The 27570-nt window shown below is 39.4% G+C and overlaps 2 protein-coding genes across 6 annotated transcripts in view; one reads left to right on the forward strand and one right to left on the reverse strand.

The window, feature by feature from the left end:
- Window positions 1-11088, reverse strand: part of Nme7 (NME/NM23 family member 7) — a 95403-nt gene extending 84315 nt beyond the window's left edge. The window contains exon 1 of one of the 3 annotated variants that reach the window (XM_042674283.1): window positions 10909-11085. In XM_042674283.1, coding sequence (XP_042530217.1) covers window positions 10909-10911 — 3 coding nt within the window. In that variant the 5' untranslated portion in view covers window positions 10912-11085. Of the gene's footprint in view, window positions 1-10908 lie in introns of all 3 variants that reach the window. The other 2 variants (XM_042674280.1, XM_042674282.1) reach the window with 2 other exon arrangements.
- Blzf1 (basic leucine zipper nuclear factor 1) overlaps window positions 1-27115 on the forward strand; it is a 34422-nt gene extending 7307 nt beyond the window's left edge. Inside the window, exons 2-8 of one of the 3 annotated variants that reach the window (XM_042674279.1) lie at window positions 9118-9125; window positions 13305-13339; window positions 18468-18907; window positions 20557-20756; window positions 22548-22676; window positions 24249-24468; window positions 25876-27115. In XM_042674279.1, coding sequence (XP_042530213.1) covers window positions 13309-13339; window positions 18468-18907; window positions 20557-20756; window positions 22548-22676; window positions 24249-24468; window positions 25876-26058 — 1203 coding nt within the window. In that variant the 5' untranslated portion in view covers window positions 9118-9125; window positions 13305-13308 and the 3' untranslated portion in view covers window positions 26059-27115. Of the gene's footprint in view, window positions 1-9117; window positions 9126-11174; window positions 11319-11384; window positions 11465-13288; window positions 13340-18467; window positions 18908-20556; window positions 20757-22547; window positions 22677-24248; window positions 24469-25875 lie in introns of those variants that run through there. The other 2 variants (XM_042674278.1, XM_042674276.1) reach the window with 2 other exon arrangements.
- The last annotated feature ends 455 nt before the right edge of the window (window positions 27116-27570 follow it).

Genomic DNA, 27570 nt, shown 5'->3' on the forward strand with positions numbered 1-27570 from the left:
CTATAGCTATATGAAAGAACAAAATCATTTCTCAAAAGTTAAAAAAAATCTTGGCCACATTTGTGGTAGACTAGGAAGATTTCTCGGCTAAGGCACTTCAAATCAAGGTTCTACCATAGTTCTATGTTTAGTAGTAGAACCACAGATGCTTTTAGAAACTGAGCGTTTTCCTTTTCTTCTGATGCTATGGTAGCTTGAATTCAGTAGTCTTGCACTAACTTGCTTGGCTGGTGCTATACCAGTTGAGAAATGCCTCTAGCACAAATTTTTGCTGCTTATTTTTAGAGATGGGTTTTGTTGACTTTTTCTGCCTAGGATGTCTTTGAACCCCATCCTTCCAGATGTCAGCCTTCTAAGTAACTAGAATTATAGGCATGAGCCAATGGCTTTCAGCTAAAACCTAGACTGCTTCCTTATATGAAAAGACCTTAAAAAACAGTCAGCATTTAAAGGTATTAACTAATAATGAGAAATGGGGCTGCTATTCTGATTCATAAGTTAATATGTTTCTTTAGGCTTTAAAACATCCTCTCCATTGATCAGGATTTTGCATGTGTCAATGAAAAGGTAGCTTAGGCTGAACCATGAATTTCATTTCTCTAAGCAATCCTTTCCTTGCATAAAAAAAGGATCTAATCTGAATTATTTTAGCATTCCCTCAGTGAGCCCCAAATAAGTTTAAAGCTTTTTGTATTTTTATTTTTACACTGATGAAGCTATCAGATTCAAATAGCCATTGACATAGAAGATGAGTGATGTTCAGTGAATACTCTTCCTCCAATTTCTAACACCTACAAACTTATACAAGTTGTACACTATTAAAAAGCAATGGCCTTGGTGGACTGCTAGAAGCTCACACCTGTCACCCTAACTGTTCAGGAGGCTGAGATCTGAGAATTATAGTTGAAAGCCAGGCCAGGCAGGAAAGTCTACGACCCTCTTATCTTCAATTAACCACCAAAAAGCCACAAGTGAAGCTGTGGTTCGAGTGGTAGAGTACCAGCCTTGAGCATAAAACGCTAAGGAACTACTCCGGCTAGGATAGACGTTTAAGCAAGCCATTATTGAGAGCCTCCCTGGGCCAACCTAGGAATACACAGGAGAGTAAGACAGAACCTTTCTCAAGCTAGGTGCCAGTGGCTCATCCCGGTAAATCCTAACTACGCAGCAGAGTAAGATCTGAGGATCACAGTTCAAAGCCAATCTGGACAGCAAAGTCCATGAGCCTCTTTATCTCCAATTAACCACCAGAAAACCAGATGTGGCACGGTGACTCAAAGCAATAAAGCACTAGCCTTGAGCAAAAGAGCTTAGGTAGGGACAGTGCTCAGGCCCTGAATTCAAGCCCCAGGACCAAAAGAAAACAAACAAAAAACATATAATCTTTTTCTCAAGGAGCTCATTCTACTCAATACAGAATTGATTCCTTCCTCTGACAGGCAGGACACAGACGGAAACTCCCAATAGACATCTATGAGAGCACCACCCTTCTAGGATGCTAGGATAGGACTTCGAAGGGCAAAACTGTCCTTGAAAGGGTTACGAGACGCAGGGGCAAAGACACTTCTATTTCTAAGCTTTGGATGCTTCCTTCTTTTCTCTCCTGGATTGTGGGTATCTGTACATTTCTTTATATTCTGATACCTTCCTCTCTCTATCTTTTCACTTTGGATAGTTTTCTTTCCTAGAGAAATAGATATTTAAGAAAAGAGAAAGAAATTTTAAACGTACTAGAAGAGTTCATGAAACAGAACTGAAGAGGGTACTTATTAAAATTGTATCGACTAAAGTATTAAATTATAGACTCTATTAGAACACAGACCCACACAACTAAAAAAAGAAGTTCTATGAAAATATTCTTATTTTCAATATGGACAGCATACTGATATTCTATATTTTTTTAAAAATTGACTTGTTCAAAATCTGTTTCAGAATCGCTGTTCTTAGAAAAATTCAAACCCAACATTGTTGCCTCCTCCTTTGTTTTCTCCTACCATCCTGTCCTCCCACTCAACAATGCTGGATAAGAAATGTACTCATGACCTTGCTCATGTAACTGTAACCCCTCTGTACAGTATTTTCAGAATAAAAAACTTATGTAAAAAGAAAAGAAAATTTCAAACCCCCTTCCAAATCTAGAACTTCATAATGACCAGATCACACCTCAGTTTACCTGTTCAGCTCATCTTCGGCCATCTGCTCCCTCGTTTTCTCTACTCTAGTTTGACTGGCCTTCCTTGTTCCTGGACAAATCAGACAGACTTCTACTTCCCTGGATTTACAAGTCTCTCCCCCTGGTCCACTTGATTGCTATGCTATAAAACTACAGGTCTCTATATCATCACTTCTTTTAGTTCTCTGTTCAAATAACAATGTGGAGAGGCTTCCATGACTATCCAACTAAATAACCCCATCTTCTACTCCCTTCATTCTTTCTCCTTCTCACTTGTTTCATTTTTATAACACTTATCAATATAAGAAATCACATGACTGTTCATTGTGTTTCTAGTTTCATAAAGGTGGGAAGTTGCTATACATCTGTATATTCTGGGTGCCTCAAATAGCACCTGCTACGTAATAGGAACCTAAAATCATTGTTTAGGTAAGCCTATAGGTGCATGCCACCTATAAGCCTAGAGCTATGAAGACTGAGGAGAAAGGATCATGTGTTTATAAAACAGCCCCAAAGTAAAATGCTGTCTTAAGAAAAATGTATAGTGGCATGCACCTATAAGCCTAGAGCTATGAAGACTAAGGAGAAAAGATCATGTATTTATAAAACAGCCCCTGGTAAAATGCTGTCTTAAGAAAAATGTACAGTGAATAAATGAACGAGACTGAAGTTCCCTTCTCTCTGATTAAATTCCACTGCTTCTGATATAGAATTCTAGATATTTCTAAAGTGGTTAAAATATCCTGATCGTAATGGTCCTCCTTGCTGACTTCTACTAAGTACTAGCTAGCTAGCACTTCAATATAATATTAACTTCCTTTCTTTACAATTTTTACAGCATTCTACTTCTTCCTTGGAAGATATGCTTTCATTTTCTGTTTGTTATAGATCTATTTTCTCTATACATGCAACAGCTACCTCTCCAAAGAAAGACTATGGATTAAGTTCCATGAAAATGGAAAATAGGGGCTGGGATGTAGCTCAGTGGCAAAGCGCTTGCCTAGCAAGTTCAACGTCCTGGGTTCGATCCCCAGTACCAAAAAAAAAAAAAAGAAAAGACAAAAAAAATACAGTTAAGTGGGCTGCAAAGGTGGCTCAGTGGTACAGCACTTGCCTTGCATGCATGAGGCCCTGGGTTCGATTCCTCAGCACCACATAAAGCAAAAAGAAAAAAGCCAGAGGTGGTGCTTTGGCTCAAGTGGTAGAGCGCTAGCCTTGAGCTGAAGAGCTAAGGGACAGCGCCCAGGCCCAGAGTTCAGGCCCCACGACCGGACCCAAAAAAAAAAAAAAAATACAGTTAAAAAAAAAAACCAAACAGAAAATGGAAAACAGTATATAAATGTCAGGCATTATCATTATTTTTACAAGCTGTTATTTACAATGCTTTTGTCAGGCACATACAACTATTCACCATTTAGACATTCGGGTGCATACAGTAAAAATTAGTGACTGAACAAACCAGACATTTGACATAAGTGGTAAAAACCATACTAGCCACTAGATGGAGGAATTATCAGATTTTCCAAAGCCATACTTCTGAACCTTAGTAGCAAGAAACAGTCTGGGTCTAAATGGTCTCTGTTGTACTTTCACAGTCAAATTATTGAATAATAATCTCTTGAGACTACTATCAATAAATGTTCCCAACTAATCTATTTAAATGGAGTAGAAATTTATACCTCTCAGATGAGGAAAGTCTGCTAAATATATACCACGTATTTTTACTACCCTTTCCCCCAAAACGTACATGGGCTATTACAATTGACTGAAGCCTCATCCTGCTTTCTCCCATCCTCCTTCCCCTCTGGCCTTTTCTCGGGCCTTTTGTTTCTTCAATTAGTAAAATGCATCTAACAGAGAATTTTTCAGAAGGAAAATTTTAAAAGACACCAAAGAAAATCCTGTAAAAGTAAACTTGTCAATGGTCACAAAATTGAATATCATTAGTCTCAAATGTTCATTTCTGAAACTTGTTTTAGATTTAATCTCCTTTTACTTTCCCTGTCTTCTCATTAGGTAGCAATCCAGTTATCTGAAGACAATTTGTAAGTTACTTTCACATACACTGCCTTATTTAATCCTCACAAAGATACTGTAAGGTAATAGGAGCAGAAAAGCATTGCTCCAATTTTATGGACCAGAAACTCTCCAGTAAGTTTACAAAATGCTGAAACCAGAACTGGAATAAAGATGGGAAATTTTTTAACTTGCAGCACCAGTCTCTCAGTGCTACCACAGGCTGCTTCATCAAAACAGGTAAACAATAAAGGACCAAATAATCTCCTTGTGAAAAATAGAAGAGCTAGATTTATTTTCTTCATTATATACAAACAGTAAGGTTTGAATTTTAGCACTTTATAAGACATGTGGGAAAAAATTACAGAGAAATATTTTAGGTAAGTATTAACAATGTCTTCAATTTATATAATATACAACTCTGTAATCTTTCTTGATATTCTGGAAAAAGTAAGTGGCATTTTTATTAAAAGATCATATTTAGTCAGGTGTCAGTGGCTCACGCCTGTAATCCTAGCTACTCAGGAGGCTGAGATCTGAGGACTGCAGGTTGAAGCCAGAGAGACAAGAAAATCTGTGATACATCTCCAATTAACTACAATCAACAACAACAACAAAGAAGCGGGATGTAGAGCTGTGCTCAAGTGGTAGAGCCTTGAACTAGTGATCAGGGATTTGGTAGAGCCTTGAACTAGTGATCAGGAATTCTCAAACCCTGAGTTCAAGCACCAGGACCAGCATTAAAAAAAAAAAATCAGTCATTAGATAAATGAAATAGTAATATAGAGTTTTGGAGAAACAAGAAGCAAAGCACACGAGTAGCAGAGTATGAATCGGTAAAACTTTTTTTTGGGGGGGCATAGTCTGTAATTTGGCAGTGACTTAACTATGCATATGACCTTTCACTAGGAAGTCATCTTCATAATGTATTCTAAGGGCCCAATTATGGATGTGCATAAAGTGTGTTATTTATAGTGTTAACAAAAGTTTAAAAAACATTGACTTATTACATCACAGTAAATGAAACAACCAAAAATTCCCAAAACTAACCTGGAAAAACACACATGATATAGTAAATGTTCAGAAACTAATTTGTAAATGATGTACATAATATAATCAATACCTTTCAAATATAAATGTATAAGCATGTAAATATAAGCATGTAATATGTGCTTATATTTTTCAAATATGTAAAACTGACAAAGTAATCATCCTACATTTCTACTGTGGAATCAGTATAAACATGTAGCACACACATATACACACATACATGTACTTGCACATAGTAGAGTGATGGAAAACAAGGATAAAATTAAGTTCACCTATGTCAGAAAGCACTCTAGATATTATGCATGAACACCGAAACATTTAAAGAATAAAGAAGACAGAGCACACAAGATGAGCTAATAGAGATAACAACAGTAACTTAATTAGGTAAAGTCTCTTTATCAGAAAATAAACATAACTCAGCAGTGCATTACCATAACTACAACTTCTCACATCTAACAGCAAATGGAATCATCCAGATAGCTTTTGTAGACAAAGCAAATACAGGCTCCTTGGAAATGCTAGAGATGTTTTAGAGAGTAAGACAGTTCAATCGAATGCTCGATGCCAACAGAAAATGTACTGGGTGAGAATTCTTACAGAAAACAGGACTTCCAGGTGGAAGCTATGCTTCATCTTACTGAATATGTAGCTCCGTTCACTTGCCACACCTTGTATAGGGCATTACAGAAACAGAAAAGAGTCCAGAAAAGGACAAAGTGCAAAACTGCAAATCTAAGGGGAGAATTGGGAGTTTCTGATCTTTTACCATAAGGAAAGATACGTCTCAAAATTTTCAGATCATAAATGTGACAGACAGGAAAAAACTGACAAACCACTAACTACTATGGCTAACATTTAAAGGTAGATCCAAGGAATTTATTTTTATTTTTAATTTTAATTTTTAATCTTTTAAATTTTAACTCCATGAATTCTTCTATCTTTGGTTCATCTCATCCCATTCACAAGTTGCCTTGGGTAGCTTTCTATCTTTCATTAATTTATCAGTTTTTTTTAAATAAACCTTATCAGGTACTTAGAAAATTTTAATAGATTAGTATTTGTTTATGTGGTACCAAGGAATGGAACCCAGGGCCTCATGCATGCCAGGCAAGCACTCTACCACTAAGTCACATTCCCAGCCCTCAACAGTGTTTTTAAAGCATTTTGTGAACTGTTTTCTAAGTCCTTGATTGTCTGCTCTACTGCCTGGTTATTTTCTGTGAGAATTAAAATTCCTTCACTTGTCATTTTTCTTGTATTTCTGTGGTTTGGTCTGCCCATTTGGAAACTCTTGGTTTTAGTTTTTTGGGGTCTATGGTTCCTAATAGGTTGTTCTCTGCATTCTTGGTTTGATAGTGTATTGTGATTTGCTTATGTGGGGTCATGAAGTAAGCCAGACCCAAAGAAACAGGTTGCATGGTTTCCTTCATTTGTAGTAACTAGAATGTGCCTATAAATTACAAGCAAGCACACCAATGGTAAAAGGAGAGAAAAAATACTGGGACATGATAAATTGCACAGGTCTCTAGGCCTCCACCACAGTGAGACCAAAGGAGGATATTCTGAGGAGAGGATCAACAGCTATGTGCATATGAGCATATAATATTTGTCAAAGTGAACCCCAAGAAATGGAAACGTGGTTTTTTTCTCTTTGTAGCTGTTTTTGTTTTCTATTCCTTTTGTCTTATTTGTTTATCTGTCTTTAGAAGGGTAAGGGGGCATAGAAATGCTAGGACAAAGGCTGAACAAATGCAGCGGTGGTACTTACTAGACACTGTTAAAAATGAACTATACAACTTGTGGGTAGGGATGAGAAAAATTGAGAGAAGGGTAACATTGTTCAAAAAGAACTATGTAACCATAAGCCCCTGTACATCATCTTTATAACAACAATAAATAACGTTTTAAAATGAAAGGTTAATGTAATGCCTAGAATGTATGAGACACAGGCCGCCAGGGCACTTAGGGAAAAATCCAAAACCCTGTCCAAGTGCCATGACCTTCAGTGTTCTTGGCTCCTGTCCACCTCTTAGATCTCTTTCCAAACCTCCTCTCCTTCTTGGTCCTCCAATGCACCTCAGAACTATCTGTTGTCTCTGCCCAGGATGGAATGTTCTAGAACTTTACCTGACCAGCTCCTTTCCAAATTAAGATCTCAACCTTGTGGAGGATACCCACAGCTACTTGCTCATGGAATTAGCCAATATGGCGTTCTCATGTTCCTCATTCTGTTAAACACCACAGAAAGCCCTGATATTCACTTCTGCATTCACATACACTGTTTTCTTCCTAATGAAAGGGGGAATTAAAAAGTTACATGATCACAGAGACTTTCATTCCAGGCTATTCAAGTCACTCTCTTACTATTAAGTTCCACTTCCCCTTGCAATTTTTCTTTAGTAACTCAGCTTATACCTGAACCACATTTCCAGGGTTTTTCTCAATGAATTCCATTAAATAATGGTTACTGTGTGCAATCTTATGAATGAGTGCATTGCCATCCATACTTAACACATAAAAATACTGAGTACTTTTTTGAATTGATGAATACTTGCAAATAGTAAAGGAAAATGGTAGACAAAAATGTCAGAAAAACTAAAGAATAGAGTTGAATGAGACAAAATTAAGGCATTATATTAGCCAGCTGCTAGTCAGTTTTATAAATACTATTGGTTTCTGTGAAAGGATATAACAACCAACATGGTCTATGTATGTAATATTATAGGAAAATTTATTTCTTCTAAGTTTCAGACTTCTAATTTAAGCACTATACTTTGATTCGTTTCCATTAATGTGAAATAAATTCTTCTAAAGTAAAATTTCAAGTATCAAAAAGAATTCTATATGTACAAGAAATAGATATCACAGAGAAAAGAAGTAAAAAGCTATTTAAAAGGAATTTTATAAGTAATCTTAGAAACTGAAAAACACTCATGGAATAAAATTTGGTACTTAAGATTTGTGGGTGGTTCGTTTTGTTTCCCCCAGTACCAGGTTTTGAACTCGGGACCTCATGATGACTTGGCTTGCCTGCTGGACTGGTGCTATAACCACTGGACGTACACCACTGGCCCAAATCCTATCCTTCACTTAATAATCACTGTCTTTGTTGGCTTTTTTTAAAAATAATAACTTTGAGACACTTGTGCTTCAAAGATTTAGACTAATTCTTATGGAATATGGCTGATAGTCCTTAAAATCCTTTATTCTAACAATCTGGTGTAACAGTATTCAAGGAAATGCTATATTTTAGAAGATGATATAACATTCATTTTTCTTTGTTAGTCAAATCTGACTTCTCTATTTTCCCTCTCTCTATATAAATATGTAATTAATGGCTCTAATACTAAATGTTGTACAAAATATTTTCAGTCTTAAGCTTGTATGAAAGACATCCTTAACTAAAATTTCCTCTCTGCTTTCTAAAACAAAGGTGGTTCTAGAATTTGTGATCAGAATCAAAATCTGGCGATGGAACACACAACTGTAAACAACCCAGATGCAAACAGAAGCTGATCATATAATTACAGTGGTCAGTAAACTACATCCTCTCTCCTCAGCTGCCAACAAAACCATATGATTCATATGCCTATTCCTAGACAGCACACAGAGAAAGGGCATCGATGTCTCTCTTTTTCAATATACCCACTCCATCTCAAAGGGTTGATAGCAAATGATGTAACAGAGAACTAGATGCAGAGTGAAATTTGTCATTTTAACTATAGTTCATTTTAGGCTTTGTTAATTTCTACACTAGAATAACACCATCAGAGGAAGAAGATAAATCTATACATCTTGAGATTTCAACTATGTTGCCTTTAAAATGCATGTTGTTCAAAGTACATTACAGCTTGAATTTCATGGATTACAATTCACAGTAAGAAATATATTTTACATCTTAATTAAGTACACACACCACATATGTTCAATTTAAAACAAAGGTTCGTGAAAGTTATCCTTTTACTACATGTAACAAATATGGTCAGTTAGGTGCCAGGGGTTCACCTCTGTAATTCTACCTACACAGGAAGCTGACAAAGCCAAGAGACAAGATCTTATCTCCAAATAACAGGCAAAAACCTAGAAGGCCTTACATTCAAGTACCTGAACAATAAACAGTACCTGAACAATAAACAGTATTTTTATTATTCTTCTTTTTAAATCATGACTACCTACCGCAAACGGTTGCATGACAGAGTAGCAAGACACAATCTATCTTGAGAAACACTGTATCTATGAGACAGGGCCTCTGCTCCTTCTTCAAAGTACATCTCATACTATTCTCCACAATATTCCTCCTACCACTCAGTATCTATTCCTTTCTTTCACGGTACTCTAAGTGTAACAATCTTTTTCCTGCGGGCTGTCTTCTCCAGGAGTGGCCAATTACAAATACCATTGGCAGCCCTAGTCCCCTTGGTTCCATTTCTACTGGCCTTGCACAGGCAAAGGAGCTCCAGAAGCTTCCGAGAGGCATTCTTGTTAAAAAACAAAGACAAAAACTGAGCCAACACACATGTTCGTTAAGTGGCCCTTATAGACGTCAGCTCTACCAGAGTCAGCTCTACCAGCCAAAGAGCAAAAACCAACAGCGGGGGTCAGCCCTACCAGACAAAGAGCAGAAACCAACAGCGGGGGTCAGCTCTACCAGACAAAGAGCAGAAACCAACAGCGGGGGTCAGCCCTACCAGACAAAGAGCAGAAACCAACAGCGGGGGTCAGCCCTACCAGACAAAGAGCAGAAACCAACAGCGGGGGGTCAACCCTACCAGACAAAGAGCAGAAACCAACAGCGGGGGTCAGCCCTACCAGACAAAGAACAGAAACCAACAGCGGGGGTCAGCCCTACCAGACAAAGAACAGAAACCAACAGCGGGGGTCAGCTCTACCAGACAAAGAGCAGAAACCAACAGCGGGGGTCAGCCCTACCAGACAAAGAACAGAAACCAACAGCGGGGGTCAGCTCTACCAGACAAAGAACAGAAACCAACAGCGGGGGTCAGCTCTACCAGACAAAGAGCAGAAACCAACAGCGGGGGTCAGCCCTACCAGACAAAGAGCAGAAACCAACAGCGGGGGTCAGCCCTACCAGACAAGGAACGCCCCGCTCCCCCGCCCCGCCCTCCCCGCCGTAGGCCCGCCCCGCCCGTCCCGCTCGCCCGCCCCGCCGTAGGCCCGGCCCGCCCCGCCGTAGGCCCGGCTCGCCCCGCCCGCCCGCCGTCGCGGCCCGCCCCGCCCGCTCGCCCGCCGTCGCGGCCCGCCCCGCTCGCCCGCCCGCCCCGCCCGCCCGCCGTCGCGGCCCACCCCGCCCGCCCCGCCGTAGGCCCGGCCCCGCTCGCCCGCCCGCCCCGCTCGCCCGCCCGCCCGCCCGCCGTCGCGGCCCGCCCCACCCGCCCGCCCCGCCGTAGGCCCGGCCCCGCTCGCCCGCCCGCCCGCCCCGCTCGCCCGCCCGTCCCGCCCGCCGTCGCGGGCCGCGCGCGGGGCCCCGTCAGCTCAGCCCCCGCCGCTGTTTCCCTCACGCACTCTGGAGGAACGCCGGGCGTCGCGAGCCCGGGCAGGGCGGCAACGTTAAAGGCAGAGGGACGGGCGCCTCCAAACGCCCTGCGCCCCCCGCCTGGCACCCCGCGCAGCCGGGACGCGGGACCGCGCTCCCCCTCCCCCGGACTCACCATAGCCTCAGGAGCTCAGCGCCGAGAAACCGGTAAGTCAGGCGGCCACGGGAAGACGCCACACCAACACCAGCATCCGGTTACTGTGGCAACGGAGCCCCGCCCACTGCCGGAGGCCGGCGAGGCCCCGCCCCTTCCTCTCTCGTGGCTGAGGGAACGGAAGTTCCGCCCCTTGACGACATCGCCCGGGGCAACCAGACGCCGTGTGCTGACAGCTGACCCGGACGTTCAAGGATGATGTGCTTCCGCTCCCTGTAATGCGGCCCGTTTTCCCTAGGCGCCGGTTCCCGGGTCACGCACGGAGGGCTGGGCACACATTCTGTGGGACCGGGTTCTCAACGCCTCGCCGGACGCTGCTCCTCCTCCTTCGGAAGGGAGTTCCGGAAACGAGCCCTGCACTGCCGGAAGTGGTGAGGGTGGGGGCGCGGTGAGTTGTGGGGAGTCGGGGAGGCGGGGCGGGGCCCGGCCGGGCGGTGGACCGCGGCCGGACCGCGGGGAGGGCGAGGCCTCCCGAAGCCGCGCGGAGGAGGGCTGGCGTCATCTCTGGAACGGCTCGGTGAGCGCGCTGGAAGGCTGGCCGACGCCGGGAGGCGGGCGCGGGGCCGCCGGCTCGGGCTTCAGGGGAGGGGGCCGCCGCGGGGAGCGGCCTCCGACCGGAAGGAGGGACGGGCTCGCCCCCACGCCTGCCGCCTTCCACTCCGGCGCCCGCCCGGTCCCCGTCCCTGTCCCCCTTCCCCGTACCCTGTCCCCGTCCCCCTGTCCGCCGCCCCCCGTCCCCCTGTCCCCGCCCCCCGTCCCCCTGTCCCCCGTACCCCTGTCCTCCGTACCCCCGCACCCCGTACCCCTGTCCCCCGTACCCCCGCACCCCACACCCCTGTCCTCCGTACCCCCGCACCCCGCACCCCTGTCCCCCGTACCCCTGTCCTCCGTACCCCCGCACCCCACACCCCTGTCCTCCGTACCCCCGCACCCCGCACCCCTGTCCCCCGTACCCCTGTCCTCCGTACCCCCGCACCCCGTACCCCTGTCCTCCGTACCCCCGCACCCCGTACCCCTGTCCTCCGTACCCCCGCACCCCACACCCCTGTCCCCCGTACCCCTGTCCTCCGTACCCCCGCACCCCGTACCCCTGTCCTCCGTACCCCCGCACCCCACACGCCTGTCCTCCGTACCCCCGCACCCCACACCCCTGTCCCCCGTACCCCTGTCCTCCGTACCCCCGCACCCCGTACCCCTGTCCTCCGTACCCCCGCACCCCACACCCCTGTCCTCCGTACCCCCGCACCCCGCACCCCTGTCCCCCGCCCCCAGTACTCCTGCCCCCGTACCCCCTCCCCCTGTCACCGCCCCCCGTACCCCTGTCCCCGTACCCCTGTCCTCCGTACCCCCGCCCCCCGCACCCCTGTCTCCTGCCCCCCGTCCCCGTACCCCTGTCCCCCGCCCCCAGTACTCCTGCCCCCGTACCCCCTCCCCCTGTCACCGCCCCCCGTACCCCTGTCCCCGCCCCCCCGTACCCCTGTCCTCCGTACCCCCGCCCCCCGCACCCCTGTCTCCTGCCCCCCGTCCCCGTACCCCTGTCCCCCGCCCCCAGTACTCCTGCCCCCGTACCCCCTCCCCCTGTCACCGCCCCCCGTACCCGTCCCCGCCCCCCCGTACCCCTGTCCTCCGTACCCCCGCACCCCGCACCCCTGTCTCCTGCCCCCCGTCCCCGTACCCCTGTTCCCCGCCCCCAGTACCCCTGCCCCCGTACCCCGTCCCCCTGTCCCCCGCACCCCTGTCCTCCGTACCCCCGCCCCCCGCACCCCTGTCCCCCATACCCCTGCCCCCTGTCCCCGTACCCCTGTTCCCCGCCCCCAGTACCCCTGTCCCTGCCCCCCATTCCTTGTCCCCTGTGTCCCACCCCCCCGCCCCCTACCCCTGTCCCCCGTACCCCTATCCCCCGACCCGTATCCCTGTCCTCCGTACCCAGCCCCGCCCCCGTCCCCCTGTCCCTCGTCCCCCTGTCCCCTTCCCCCCACCCCCCTGCCCGCGTCAGGAGACATTCCCTGCCCCTGGCCCTCTTGGCAGGGCATCCACCCAGCATTTTCTGTGCTTAAGAAGTCTTTCATTGTCATTGCCATGGTAGAAAACCCCCTGTGATGCACTCGGTGAAAGTAGTGAGACAGGGCATGTTCAGATAAACCAAACCTAATTTTTGAGACATTCAAAAGACCCCACACCACAGTTATAAGGAGAGAATAGAGAGGAGAAAGCTGCCTCTCTAAATGTGTGGGGACTAAAGACAAACAAGTTAGATAGATAGATGACAGATAGATAGAATTAGTGTATCTTTCAAAGTACAGTCATTCATTAAATGTATTTATATGGTATTGTTTTTCAGGGGGCGTCTTGGAAACAAAAATGGCTACTCTTAAAAGTTTAGAAACCAAAGGTAAGTTTTCTTATTTTGATAATAATTAGATGGGAACACTACAGATGGCAGAGCAACTATAACACAGTCACCCCAAGTGGATAACTTAAACAACATAGTTCTGAAGACTAGATGTCTAGCATCAAAATAAATGCCAGTGGGGCTTTGTTCTCTATGAAGGTATTTAAGAAAAGTTCTGGCCCCTCTCCTAGCTTCTGGTTTTCTGGCACTTGTTGGTGCTTCTTATAGATGCAACACCCTGACCTCAGTCTTTGTGTTATAAGGCATTCTCCTTAGGTGCCAGCCTTCCTCTTTTTTTTTTTTTTTTTTGGTCAATCTGGGGCTTAAACTCTGGGCTTATGCACTGTCCCTCAGCTCTTCAGCTCAAGGCTAGCACTCTACCACTTGAGCCACAGTGCCACTTCCGGTTTTCTGGTGGTTTATTGGAGATAGGAGTCTCATGGTCTTTCCTGCTCGGGCTGGCTTGGAACTGCGATCCTCAGATCTCAGCCTCCTGAGTAGCTAAGATTACAGGTGTGAGCCACCAGCGCCCAGCCCAGCCTTCCTCTTTTTATAAGGAGAGTGGCCATATTGTTCCTCCTCCCCCCAGGCTTTTATGTATGATTTTATCCTTAATTAGTTACATTTACAATGAAACTTTTCAAATAAAGTCACATTCTGAGACTAATTAACCAATAAGTAAAACAATCCAACTCTTAGCCCTAGTTCTGCATAATACAATGTTAACTATCATTCATAAACAAAAGTAAATGCATGGCCTGAGAAAAAGCAGACTTAATACTTGACCTAGTCAGTTGTCAGCCTCAGGAGAGAGCACTATGATTTGGTATGGTGGCAGAACTTCCTCTCAAACATATGTGAAGTTCTTTCATTATGAAGACAGATGTGTGTTTGCTGCTAGGGCTATTCTGAAAGGTATACAGAAGAGATCGTAGAAATTAGAAAATTGAAATTGAACTCTTAGATGCAAGATGAAAAGTTAAGACAATTTAGTAAACGTAGATAAAATTGTAAAAAGAGCTGAGACGTTTAAATATTCATAATTAGATAAACTAATCTATTAGTAGTTCTGAAGGACAGTAAAAAAAATAGATGAAAAAAGATTCTAGGAGCAAATAAAATCTGGATTAAAAGAGTAGTTATACCACAGGAAATCTCAAAGCCTTTAGTATACTAATGTCTATTGAGAGGCTCCAAAGGGATTTAGTATACAGAATTACCAACACTTTTTGACCATGGAACTCTATTTAGAGCCTATGGAAAGAAGAATATTCAATAAATGTTGAACCAACTCCTAAGTTCATTTTCTAATTTAATAATAATTTAGTTTAATAAAGTTTTAGCTTAATAAAAATGTAAGTTTTCTAATTTAATAATAGCTACATTTTATTAGATGATATTAGTTTCATTTAAAAATTACCAAGTAACATCACTAATTATGTTATAGCTGAATTTAATTACATTACAGCTAAATTTGTATGTGTTCTAAAAAGTATGCCAGTATATGACTGAATTAGGAATTGAATTTGTATAAACTAAATATAAAAATAATTTTATTTTTCTCATTATTTAGGTCTACATTACAAAAATCTAAATAATCATTACTATAGTTTGAATTTTACCAATAATATTTTTCTCTTCCATGTAAGTACATTGATAGTATGCTTGATTTTAAATCATGGTCCCCAAAGTACTATTTGTTCTTTATAGAAAATGCTTGCCCACCACTATTCTAGGATGTTAGAATAGTGATCTTGTTATTCCTTATATTTCATCAGTTCTTGAAGAATAAGAATGTGCCACGATTTCTTGACAAATGATCACAGCTGGAAGTAAAGATGAATGAATAATAGGTTATTTTGTTGGTTCCCTCAAAGAATGGAGAAGAATAAGATCAAGGATTAATGTTTTGCTTTACTAAGGCATTGCTCATAGTTACTGACCTGGTACCATTGATTTTTGTCTTCCCACTTGAGAGGAGGTAATTACTCATGAATGTGCCCTGGATTGTGCCCACAACATATGTAATAAAGGTTTCTATGTGTGTCATCGAGCAAAATAGAATTATGAAAGTTATGATACCTGGTGAGAAACTATAGAGCCCTGGCTCATCTGCTTGATATGCGAGTTAGCTAGAATCATAGTTGTGACTGAGAGGGAGCTGTCCTATGATCGACAACATAGGTTTGATATTCAGCACTGCTTTAGTAAGTAGGACACTATAAGTATAGTTAAGAGTAATTGGGATTTAAAGAAGTTGGTTGAACTTCCTGAATTTTACAGTAAATTTTCTTTGTAAGGATAAATTCTGTTTGGAAAGAGATTTCTGTTAAACACTCTTAACTTTTTTTTATTTTAATGATAGATTTAAGGAGCAAAGATTTATTCTTGAATCTCCATTACTTAAAATTCCAACTCAATATTAGGACTTACCTGGAAATCCAGTTTGTTAAACTATGATCGAATTTTCATACTAGCTTCTTATTTGACCAACCTAAGTATACCCAAATGGCATGATTTTTGGTGGTGTATTTATTACTGTTTTTATTAATCTAGAGTTAAAAGTTGTTTTTATCTATAAAATGATGATATTAATCTGTAGGTAAATAATTATAATGACACGTCTTTTTAACAAACTAAAACTTACACTAGATAACATTAAACAAACTTAAAACCAAATTGTAAGCCCATAAGAACAGTTTTAAAATGATGAAGAGAAAACTTGTCTTATGCACTACAGTTGTTTTGAGTGCTGGGATAAAAAGTATTACTACCATGCCAAGCTGCAAGTTTATTTAAGAGAAATAACCGAAAGTTCATAGTAATCTATAATCACCAAAGTGTCACTTAACATTAGTATAGTGGAAAACTATAGAGAGACTAACAACAGAAAAATAATTTAAAATAATGATACATCAACTTGAAGGAATATATATTTATAAAATTAAAATATGAAGCAAAATAAAAATACATTAAGCTTACAAAATTTACTATGATTACAGTATATAAAAACATTGAAAAAATTTGAAGTAATGAGAATATAGGTCAACTTTCATTAGAGCATTGTTATTATAAACTTTTATTTGATGATAAAATTAAAAAATGAAACTATTATTTCTAATTCTAGTTATGTATGAGGCTAAGTTACAAGGATTGAGTTTCAAAGCCAGCCCAGGCAGGAAAGGCCATGTGATTCTTATCTCCAATAAACTAAATGGTAGTAGAAGTAGAGCTGTGGCCCAAGTAGTAAAGCACTAGCCTTGAGCAAAAGAAGCTCAGGAACAGTGTTCAAGCCCTGAGTTCAAGCCCCAAGACTGATACCAAAAAAAAAAAAAAAAACTAATAGAAACTAGAACACATCTGACTATGTGGGAAGATGATCTATTCTCTTCTGTAGTTTTTATATTTGTAGTAAAGAACAATTCTCTAAAAGTAGAAACCTACCAAATCCAATTCAAGAGGTTATTTTGCTAGATAATTCCTTGGCTGTAGAAGACTTGCAAGTAACTTTCATGGTTACTTGCAAACATTGCTGTAAGCAAGCTTTCATTTCTATGGGGATTTTGCTAGGGAATTCCATTTCTAGAGCCACAATATATGACTCCTCTTTTAATATAGCTCTGTATATCAAAAATTCTTAAGAAAGCTTTCTTTTTTGTAGGATCTTATGCTCTTTCCAAACTGAGTTAGCTCTCCTAATTTCATTGTTAAAATGAAACATGATCAATATTTAATTAGATCTAGGATATGGTATTTAGTGATAATTGAAACAAAGGATACTTTGGATTTATTAAGAATTCTAAAAAAATAGACTTTTAAGAGATTACATTACCTTTTACATAATTTAGCTGGATGGATAAACTTACTAAACACTAATCAGTAATTATTGCCTTTAATGTTTCTATAAAAAGAAAATTTCTGTTGAACTATATGCCACTTACTACATCTTAATGTATTGCTATCCTTCAATACATTTTACCTTTTTATTATCTCCTTTCCCCATCCCTTCTCCACTCTTCTCATTCTCCCTGCTTCTGTCTTTCCTCTTCCTCCTCTTCCCCCTCTCTCATGGACGGGTTGAAACCCAGGACCTTACAAATGTGCTCTACACTAAACTATACCTCCAGCCCTATTTTATCTGTTATATGCATATCCTGTCTTCAGAATTATATAGTAAACTTGAATGCAGTAGTCCATACTACCTCATCTAATGCTTGAACTAGATTACATTCGGCAGACACCTAGGACCAGGTATGCTTCCTATAGACCACTCAAAGTTCATCTTTATAGTAATCGTTACTGACTTGTGTGCTAATTCTTAACCCTTCCCCTTATTATCATTAATTTATTGTTCATGAATTTATTGAGTAACTATGAGGCACTTTACTGGCACTAACATAACTAAAATATAGTAAGCCCAAGTAATATATATAGCAAGTAAATAAGATAATAAGTTAAATAAATATGGTGAAAATGAGATCTAAGAAAGTTTAATCTGACAGCATAATGCACTGCCCCTTATGGAAGCAGGATTTAATTCCTTAGGTGTAAGAATAGGATTGAATTTTTGCCTAATAGTTTTTCAGTATAATACACATGTTCTCCTGTACCCCTTGAAAACATTCTTTACTGAGATACAGCAAAAATAGACTAATCTGTCTTGAGGTACATAGATGGTTTCAAATATGTGTATATATAGTTACTTATTTTTGTATCTTGTATTTATTTTTATATTTTGTGTAACTATTATACTATGTGTCAGGCACTTAACTTGTTAAAGCCTTCTTATCGCACAGTCCTGTGGCATGGTTGTTACTATCTGTTTTGTCTTAATAGGATATAGAAATTAATGAAAGACTAAATTATTGACCTATTGTCACATTAAAAAATAAATGTCAAAACCAAATTCCCAGGTTTGACTTTCTATCAAAAGAGAAGACATTTGCTTAAAGAAATTTTATGTCCATGAGACTTTATTCATCTCTTCTTAACATATTTGTTTTAAAAATTACTTTTCACTCTGAGGTTTTTCCATTTTTTTTCTAATTCTGCACACAGGTCAAACTGGTAGTTTTCTTAGCATTTGTTTGGTAAATAGCTCATGTTTGGCTTGCTTTCCCTTTGTTAGTCATCCCTACCTCAACCCCACTCCGAGGAGCAGGAGATGGAATGGAAACCGAAGAGTCACCTAAATCTATCGAAGTCACCTCTGCAGCCCAGTCCATAAAGCATGCAATCCTTCAGAGTCCACGGAAGAAAGCATTTCCCTCAGAGAGCCCAGGAGTTCTTCAGCTAGGGAAGATTCTCACTGAAAAAGCAGTGGAAGTTGAAGCTGTAAGAATATTTGTTCCCAAAGCTGCTATAACTCATGATGTCCCCAACAAAAATGCGAAGGTTAAATCTCTCGGATATCATAAAGGAGAACTCAGTAATCAGCCAGAGGGTCTTACAGATCCCAGGAAAGAACTCTCAGAGGTAAAAAGTGTATTGGAAAAGCTCAGAAACTCTGAAAGGAGGTTGCTACAGGACAAAGAAGGACTTTCCAACCAGCTCCGAGTACAGACAGAGGTAAAAAAAAATCTTAAGTATTTTTTTTTTTTTGGGTCCGGTTGTGGGGCCTGAACTCTGGGCCTGGGCGCTGTCCCTCAGCTCTTCAGCTCAAGGCTAGCGCTCTACCACTTGAGTCACAGCACCACTTCCGGCTTTTTTTTTGCTTATGTGGTGCTGAGGAATCGAACCCAGGGCCTCATGCATTGCAAGGCAAGCACTCTACCACTGAGCCACCTTCCCAGCCCCTCTTAAGTATTTTTAATATATAGTACTCTTTACATCTGGGCCTTCGAATCCACATTTCTTCAGTGGAATGTCCTTTATCATAGATTGTCATTTTTGTAAAATACTTCCCTTAAATTTCTCACTCTTTGTCAGGGCTTGTGTGTGTATAGACTCTGTAGAGTTTGTGCTGAAAACTTACATTTTTATTAAACCTGGTTGAAGATGAAATTATGAAGTACTTTGGACAAGACCACCTTTAAGCTATACAGTGGATTACAGTTATAAACTGCCAAACCAAAGGTTGATTGAGTTAGGCTTTGAAATGGAAAAGTAAGTTAGCTGTCCTTGTAAGGATCTATAACTTCCAGGTACTTTTTCTTATATATGCATGACACTTGGAATAAAGAGAATAGCGGAATAAGAATGTTTTCATCATAAATGAAAATCAACTATGTATGTGGCACAAATCGTGGACTCATACATATTAAGCATGAGACCCTGAGTTCAAACTGACAAAAAGTAAAAAAAGATTGAAAATCTATAATGTTCAGTATATAGATTTAACTCTTTCATGTTAGTAAGATGAACTTATCTCTCCCTTTTTTATCTACTAGATTACACATATTTTTGCAAGATGGTAATCTTTGTAAATGGTAGCATTTTAAGTGACTCGTTCAAATGTTTTATTTGTACATAGTTTACAAATATTTTATTATTTATTGTTTATTATAATATTATCACCTATAATCACACCACCCAGAAAGGACTACATAAGACTCATATTGGAAAAAAAGATTCATAATTGAATTCATTCTGTCTGATAACCCAAATCTTTAAGTTATTAATGTTTTCCCATCTCACAACATTCTTTTACAATTATTACAATTGTGTTCTTCAGTAGCTATACCATACCAGTACTTGCTATTGGATATTGGATAATAGTGTGCTTAAACATACCCTATATTATTTCCTCTTTTTAGATTCTTCAGCATGAAAGAGCTTTAATTTATAAATGTGGATGAAAAACATTCTCTGACTTCCTTTTAGTAAATTTATTGGTTTTTGTTTTCTGATGTTTTTCCTTCATGTGTTGACATAAACCAGGCAATTTTCGTGATAATGATTTGTACTCTTAACGCACTCAGTTTACAGCCACATTGTGTATGAATTGTGTTTGAATATATTATTCACCTTAAAATTTTAATACCAGTTCTTGCATACTTTCATGGAGGTCTAAAATACACAGACACATAGTTTGTCTTTCTTTAACTTTTTGTTTTGCTGGTACTGGAGTTTTACCCAGGGCATTGGGGTTTCTAACTTGCTTACTCAGCAGCTGGTGCTCTGCCATTTAAGCCATGCCTCCAGCCCTCTTTCATTAATTTTGTTACATTAAAATCAGGGCTATTCTTTGGGGCTTATAGTACTATGTTATTTTCTAGGTTAATCGTGAGTTAAAAAAGTTGCTGGTGGCTTCTGTCGGGGATGATCTTCAGTATCACTTTGAACGTCTAGCTCGTGAGAAGAATCAGCTTATTTTAGAAAATGAAGCTCTAGGTCGGAACACAGCTCAGCTTTCTGAACAGTTAGAACGTATGTCAATACAGTGTGATGTATGGCGAAGTAAATTCCTTGCAAGCAGGTATTTTCTCTTGAAAATAATATTTCATTTCTTAGTTTTTGTACTGCCTACTGGGCTTTTGGTCCATAAGACAAAAAACATAGATTGTAGTGTGAAAATTAAGCTATCAGAGTATTTCAAATACTTTTTAATACATAGCTCTCTCCTCTGTTGTCTATTGTCACAGTTTCCCTAAATGAAGAAGTGTTTTAAGGAACCTCCCTCATTCTAGAAATCACTCCCATTACAGTGCTTAAGACTAAAACAAAACTGTGAATTTAGACATCCGGTAAATATTAAAATCACAAAGGGGAAATTAATTCCTTCATCTTCTACCTAGAGGACTCAAAAATCATTTCCACTCCTTAGAACAGTGTTATTTATCCTCTGTGCTCTGTTCTTACAGTCTTTATCCCTCTGTCATTGAATTGCACACTGGGTAATGCTACTCTCTGGCATGGGTAAAAACCACAGGCCTTTGTTGGAACACTGCTAGGTATTATGATTATTTGCTTAAGTACCTTTCAGCATTAAGTTATTGGGAGATTAGTTCTGGATGTTATCCATCTGTGCAGCAAAAGACTTCACAATGCATTTAATAACTCTTGATTTAAATGGAATCACCTAACTTAAGAACCACTAATTGGAATGATCAGATTTTTAGAAGTATATTTCTTTACATATTAATACTTATAGCATTTTCAGTAATTGGTTACTCTCTTAAAGACTACCATGTATCATTAGTTCTGCTAGTATAGTAAACTATTTGAGGAAGTAAACTTTTTAATCTAGAATGAGTTAATTCTTATTGAACAGTTTAGCAAGTATATATGTGTATATGTGTAATGTATATTACATATACATGTAATATTGTATATATAATTCAGATTATTACAATAGGCACCTTAACAGTCCTTATCAACACTGATAGTAACATTCTAAAAAATAAAAATTAAACTCATCCTTATGATATCTTAGTTCAACTTCTAATGTCAAAATTCTTTACATTTTAAGTTAGTAGTAACTCATCTGAGATTTAATTTCAGTTCTAAAGTTTTTACCTCAATAATGTTCTTGACATTTTGGCTTCAGTTCCATCCATAGATAACTGGCCAAATAAAATTTAGTGCATGAAATCAGTAGAAAATATGAAGAGACTTGGTTAAAACAGAGTAAAGTATCTCTGCTTATGCTAATGTGGAAAATTCACTCGTTAAAAAAAGTGTACAAAATTTTGTATTCAATAACCTCTTTCTGTAATAAATCATATGTCTATTTTTAACACATACGTTTATGTTGAAATACACCAAAAAATTGTAAGGAACTTAATATAACACATGAAAGAAGAATGAGCATGCTGGGAGGTTAAAAACATTTTTTTCAAATTAACGTATGTTAATTACACAAAGAGATCTCATGGCAATATTTCTGTATAAATTCACCCCTTAATTACTCTTCTTATCAAGTCTTCCCCAAGTTTTCCTCTTACATAAGCATTTTTATATTTAAAAACAGATAATTATTTCTTTTGAAAAAAAATATTCAGTAATATTGGAGTAAATTGAGAAATCACTATAGAAAAACTAGATTCATGTTTCTCTTATCATCTTATAAATATTTTAGCTGAATCCTTGGAATACACTATACATGCATAAAATGTTTAAATATTTTATAGTGAAATGTAAAACTGCAGAGCAATTTGACTATTAAATCTTTAATTTCTGAAAGTGGCAGTCACCAAGTATACTAACTTCCATATGCTATTCCATATGTTATTGACAGAATTTATATGTAATATTTTAATCTTTATAGGGTAATGGCCGATGAGTTAACCAACTCCAGGGCTGTTTTGCAGCGTCAGAACCGTGATGCACAAAGTGCAATACAAGATCTCCTGAGTGAACGGGAACAGTTTCGTCAGGATATGATGGCTACCCAGAAGTAGGGCACTTTGCTTATATTCTGAACTCTCCCAGTTTCTCCTGCCATTTTTGTTATTGTGATGGGTGTTTTAGTCTACCTACAAATTTGATAATTTAGTGAACATATACTTGAAGTTTCACTTTAAAATAGTTTAAAAGGGAGGAGACCTAAAAAAAGAGAATGCTTCTTAAATTCATAATATGGGTGATATAATTATTTATAACAGAAGACTCTCAGAACTTAAAATCAATTCTTTGTATACTTCTAGTAGTTTTTAGTAGAGGCCAAAGTTTCCTATGGAGGATCTCTTTTTAACCTCTAACTTTCTACAGTGTTACAACTTGTTTTCATTTCTACATATTCCAGAACTGTCTTCTTCTAAAAACAGTCTGTCTTCCAGAAAAGCTCTTTGCACTTTCTTTTTGTTGTTGTTGTTGTTGTTTTTGGGTGGGGTGGGTCGGGTCGCAGGGCCTGAACTCTGGGCCTGGGCGTTGTCCTTGAGCTCTTCAGCTCAAGGCTAGCGCTCTACCACTTGAGCCACAGCACCACTTCCAGCTTTTTTCTTTTTGCTTATGTGGTGCTGAGGAATGGAACCCAGGACCTCATGCATACAAGGCAAGCGCTCTACCACTGAGCCACCTTCCCAGCCCATCTTTGCACTTTCATGTAATTGTGCTACCAGAAGAATTGACGGTCTAAGAGTAAATTGTATCAACTATTATATCGAAATAATGAAATTTTGAAGGTAGCTACAGGGCAATAAGTGCCAAGAATGAAAGGAAGTGTATTCCATGAATTATATAAACATAATAGAAAACATGGAAATGTTAATAATTGTGCTCATACATTCAGTAATTTAGATGAAATGGACAATAACTGGAAAGAAAAATTACCAAAGCTTACTCAAGAACAAATGTATAGCCTAAATGCCCCCAGCCTATTGAAACAATTAATTTATATTTTTAAACCATTTAATGAAGGAGGTTCCAGGTCTAGGCAGATTTTCTAGTGAATACCAGTAAAACTCTAAGGAAGAAATAAAATTTACACAAATTCTTCTAGAGTGTACAGAAGAAAAGAACAATTTCTAACTTACTGTATGAAGCCAGCATGATTTTGATACCAAAACTAGAGACATTATTAGAAAACTACAATGCTACTTTATTTATAAACTATAGTTATAAACATAGGAGCAAAAAATCCTTAAGAAATGGTAAAATCAAATCCTACATTATCGAGCATTATGACCAATCAGGGTTAATTCAGTATTGTAGGGCCATATGTAGAATACTTCCATGAATTGCAGATTGGCTTAGTATTTAAATATCAGTGAGTATAACTCACCAAAAATAAAACCTATAGGTGCACATAAGGTTAACTTTAAAAAATACTGTATGTTGACTGATTTCCAGATAAACAACCTAGTAGTAGGATTAACAGGTGTTCTCTATAGTTTATATGACCAGACATCCTTGTTTATTGAACTGAAGAGAAGATATTAAATGATTTTAGGAACAGGTTGCTCAATATTGTGTTTTTAATATTTTTGTTCTTTTACTAACATTCAGTGTTCACATGTGTTCTCTGCAGATTTTTAGAGGAACTCTTGGTCTCTTTACAATGGGGCAGAGAGCAAACTTACTCCCCTAGCCCACAACCCCACAGCACAGCAGAACTAGCAGTAACAAATCATAAGTTGGCAAAAGCAGTAAATTCTCATCTTTTGGGAAATGTTGGCAATAACAGTCAAAAAAAGATTTTATCAACAGTTGAATTCTGCAGTACTCCAGCTGAGAAAATGGCTGAAAAGGTAAGAGTATTTAATCTTTCATTACATGTTGAAATGATATTTTTCATGTTCTGTAGCATTTTATTCTCCCTTTACTGAAAGATGACATCTAAAAGTTTGACATTGAGGGCTGAGTAATATGTTCTAAACCTGATTACGCTAATTATTTTGGAGAAAATTATTTCCTCCTTTGAGCTCTAATTTTTTTTTTCTAATATTACTACTCTCAGGGGAAAAATAATGTTTTGAAAGAGGTCCTATTATTTTATCTGACTAACCATTGATAATCCTCTTTGTATTTTCATTTTGTTATAAAAACCAGTATAGAATTCTAATGTAGTAGTATTTAGTAAATTAAATAGATTCCTTCCAATCTGAGAAGTTATATAAATTTGAGATCTTTCTATTTTTATGTAACTTTGTTAAGTGCTAAAGTACAAGCAAACTGAGTTACAGAAACAGCAAAGATGAGTGGTTTCTGTTAATTGCTTACAAATTTGGTAGGGAAAATAAAGTTTTTAAAGAAGTAAGGTAACTTACCCTTCTGCTCTTCCATCTCCTTTAATGCTTGTCCATTTTCTCATCTTCCATATTGTATAGACCGCCTGCCTAAAATCTGTCCACATTACCTTCAGGCTAAAGTCAAGAAGCTCATGCTAAGAATTTCCTTAGAATTGGTTTTGGGTTTTTTTTTTTAAAGACCCATAATATAATAACCTGACATAGAATATATGGAGACCTTCCTTTCTTATTTTCCCCACCAAATTTGTAAGCAGTTTAACATAAGCCTTTCATTTTTGCTTCACTGTTACATAAAATAGAAACATAAAAATAGGAGGAGATACATACATACATACATACATACATACATACACATACATATATATACGTATGTATGTGTCTATATGTATTGATTCCTTTGATTCCTTTCACACTTCCTTTCCAGTTGCATTGTCTTTGAAACATAACTTCCTCATGTAATAACTACTAGGGGAATATGAACATGAAAAACAGAGCTGTGAGCCAGACATGTTATCTTTGTCCTTAATTGGAAAGTTGTTTTCATCTCTTGTTCCTGTTTTGTCTCAATTAAGGGGACAGGGAGGGGCTGGGAAGGTGGCTCAGTGGTAGAGCGCTTGCCTTGCATGCATGAGGCCCTGGGTTTGATTCCTCAGCACCACATAAGCAGAAAAATCAGAAGTAGTGCTGTGGCTCAAGTGGTAGAGTGCTAGCCTTGAGCTGAAGAGCTGAGGGACAACGCCCAGGCCCAGAGTTCAGGCCCTATGACCAGCAAAAAAAAAAGGACAGGGAAAGTCAGAAGAGTTGGGAGAGCATAGTGTTGACCCCAAAACCTATACAGTATTCCACGTCAATTAGAATGAGAAAGTCATACTACATACATCTAACATTACCTCTCATTTTCCTTAGGTTCTACATATATTGGACCCAGTTACCTGTGTAGAAAGCTCACCTGATAATCCATTTTCTGACTCTCCAAACACATTGCTTGCTACAAAGAAAAATATTGGACGATTTCATCCCTATACTAGATATGAAAATATAACCTTCAATTGCTGCAATCATTGCCAGGGAGAGCTTATTGCCCTTTGACATCCATTATGTTGGCGCTTGCTTCTTACCCAAGTCATTATTACTAGGAGCTGGGGTTCTTGTAATGCTAGAAGTACACCCACAAGATATTTCATGTGCTAAACTCCAGATTACCTTTTCTTAATAAATATCTCAGGGTAAGAAAAAAAAAAGCATGTAGATATTTTTCAGGAATAGATCCCAGGCATTATACAATGCTTATGCTAAAACAATTGTGAAAGATTTTATAACTTTGTTTTTAGGCCCTAAGTTATTCATCTCATTAAGTGTTTTGTATGAACAGATTTCATTTTGGTGCATTTAAAGCAAGGATGGGCAAACTATGTTAATCAATTGTGGCCACATTCATTCATTTACTATTGTAATTGAAAAGGCAACTAAGCTGTTTTTGCACTACAGCAAAGCCCAGAACTGTACTTAATAGCAAAAGTTTTCTGATTTCTATTCTATAAAGTAATATCTGGGGTGAAGGAAGAGAGGTTGCATTCTCTTTATGATAATTTTGGGGCTACAAGAGAATTTTAATTATTAAGGTGAAGGGGCTAATCTTTCCAAACTAAATGCTATATATATTAGGAAAATAGAAGTTACTTAGATCCAATATAAGGTAATGAGAACTTCAACAGAATGCCTTTATTGCTGGTTTTGTTAACAAGGCATTCTGTATTTTGAATGTAGTTGATCTGACATAGAGAAAGGAAACATTCTTCCCTGTTGGCTCATTTTGGCAAATACACAACAGTAGTAACTACCTGGATATATTTAATAGTGGGAAAGCCAAAATTTTTCTAGAATAAAAAACCTGAAAAGAAAAACACAATCCATCAGTTCATGTATTTTATGTTATTGTATAATGCTTTATAAAATACCGTTTTATTGGTCTTTAAAAAAGTTGACAAAGCTTTTATACTGTTATAAACAAATTGGTTGCAAAAGTGCCTGACAGAATTCAAGGGGCAAATTTATTCAAGTAATAATATTTGAATGTCAGTTTCTTTGACTCATCTGAACGATGTTTATAGTTTCAAGTGGCAATAAATTTCTCTATTTTTTTTCATTCCAAAGACTTCAGTCTTTTATTTGTCTCTTACTACTTATACTTGGTTAGTTTCTTGAGCTCCTTGCATATTTTAGAAATTAGGCTTTTGGTATTAGTGGTAAAGGTCTCCCATTCTGTTGGCTCTCTTTCTACATTAGTTACTATGTCCTTTGATGTGCAGAAACTTTTTTAGTTTGTTGAATATCTCTTATCTCCTGTGCCCCTGGGACTCTTTTCAAAAAGTTTCTATGAGTGCTAGTGTTTCTCCTACTCTTATTGCAATAATTTCAGAAGTTTCAGGTCTGACATTGAGGTCTTTAATCAACTTTGAGTGATTAGTGCATGGTGACAAACAGGGATCCACTTTTAGTTCTCTGCATATGAATGCTCAGTCTATTCCACTGTATATCTTTGGCTCCCTTATCAGATATCAGATAACTGTAAGTATATGGGTTTAGTTCTGGGTCTTCTAG

This window comes from Dipodomys spectabilis, unplaced genomic scaffold (assembly GCF_019054845.1).
Source record: "Dipodomys spectabilis isolate Male_0828 unplaced genomic scaffold, ASM1905484v1 ptg000019l, whole genome shotgun sequence".
Lineage (NCBI taxonomy): Eukaryota > Metazoa > Chordata > Mammalia > Rodentia > Heteromyidae > Dipodomys > Dipodomys spectabilis.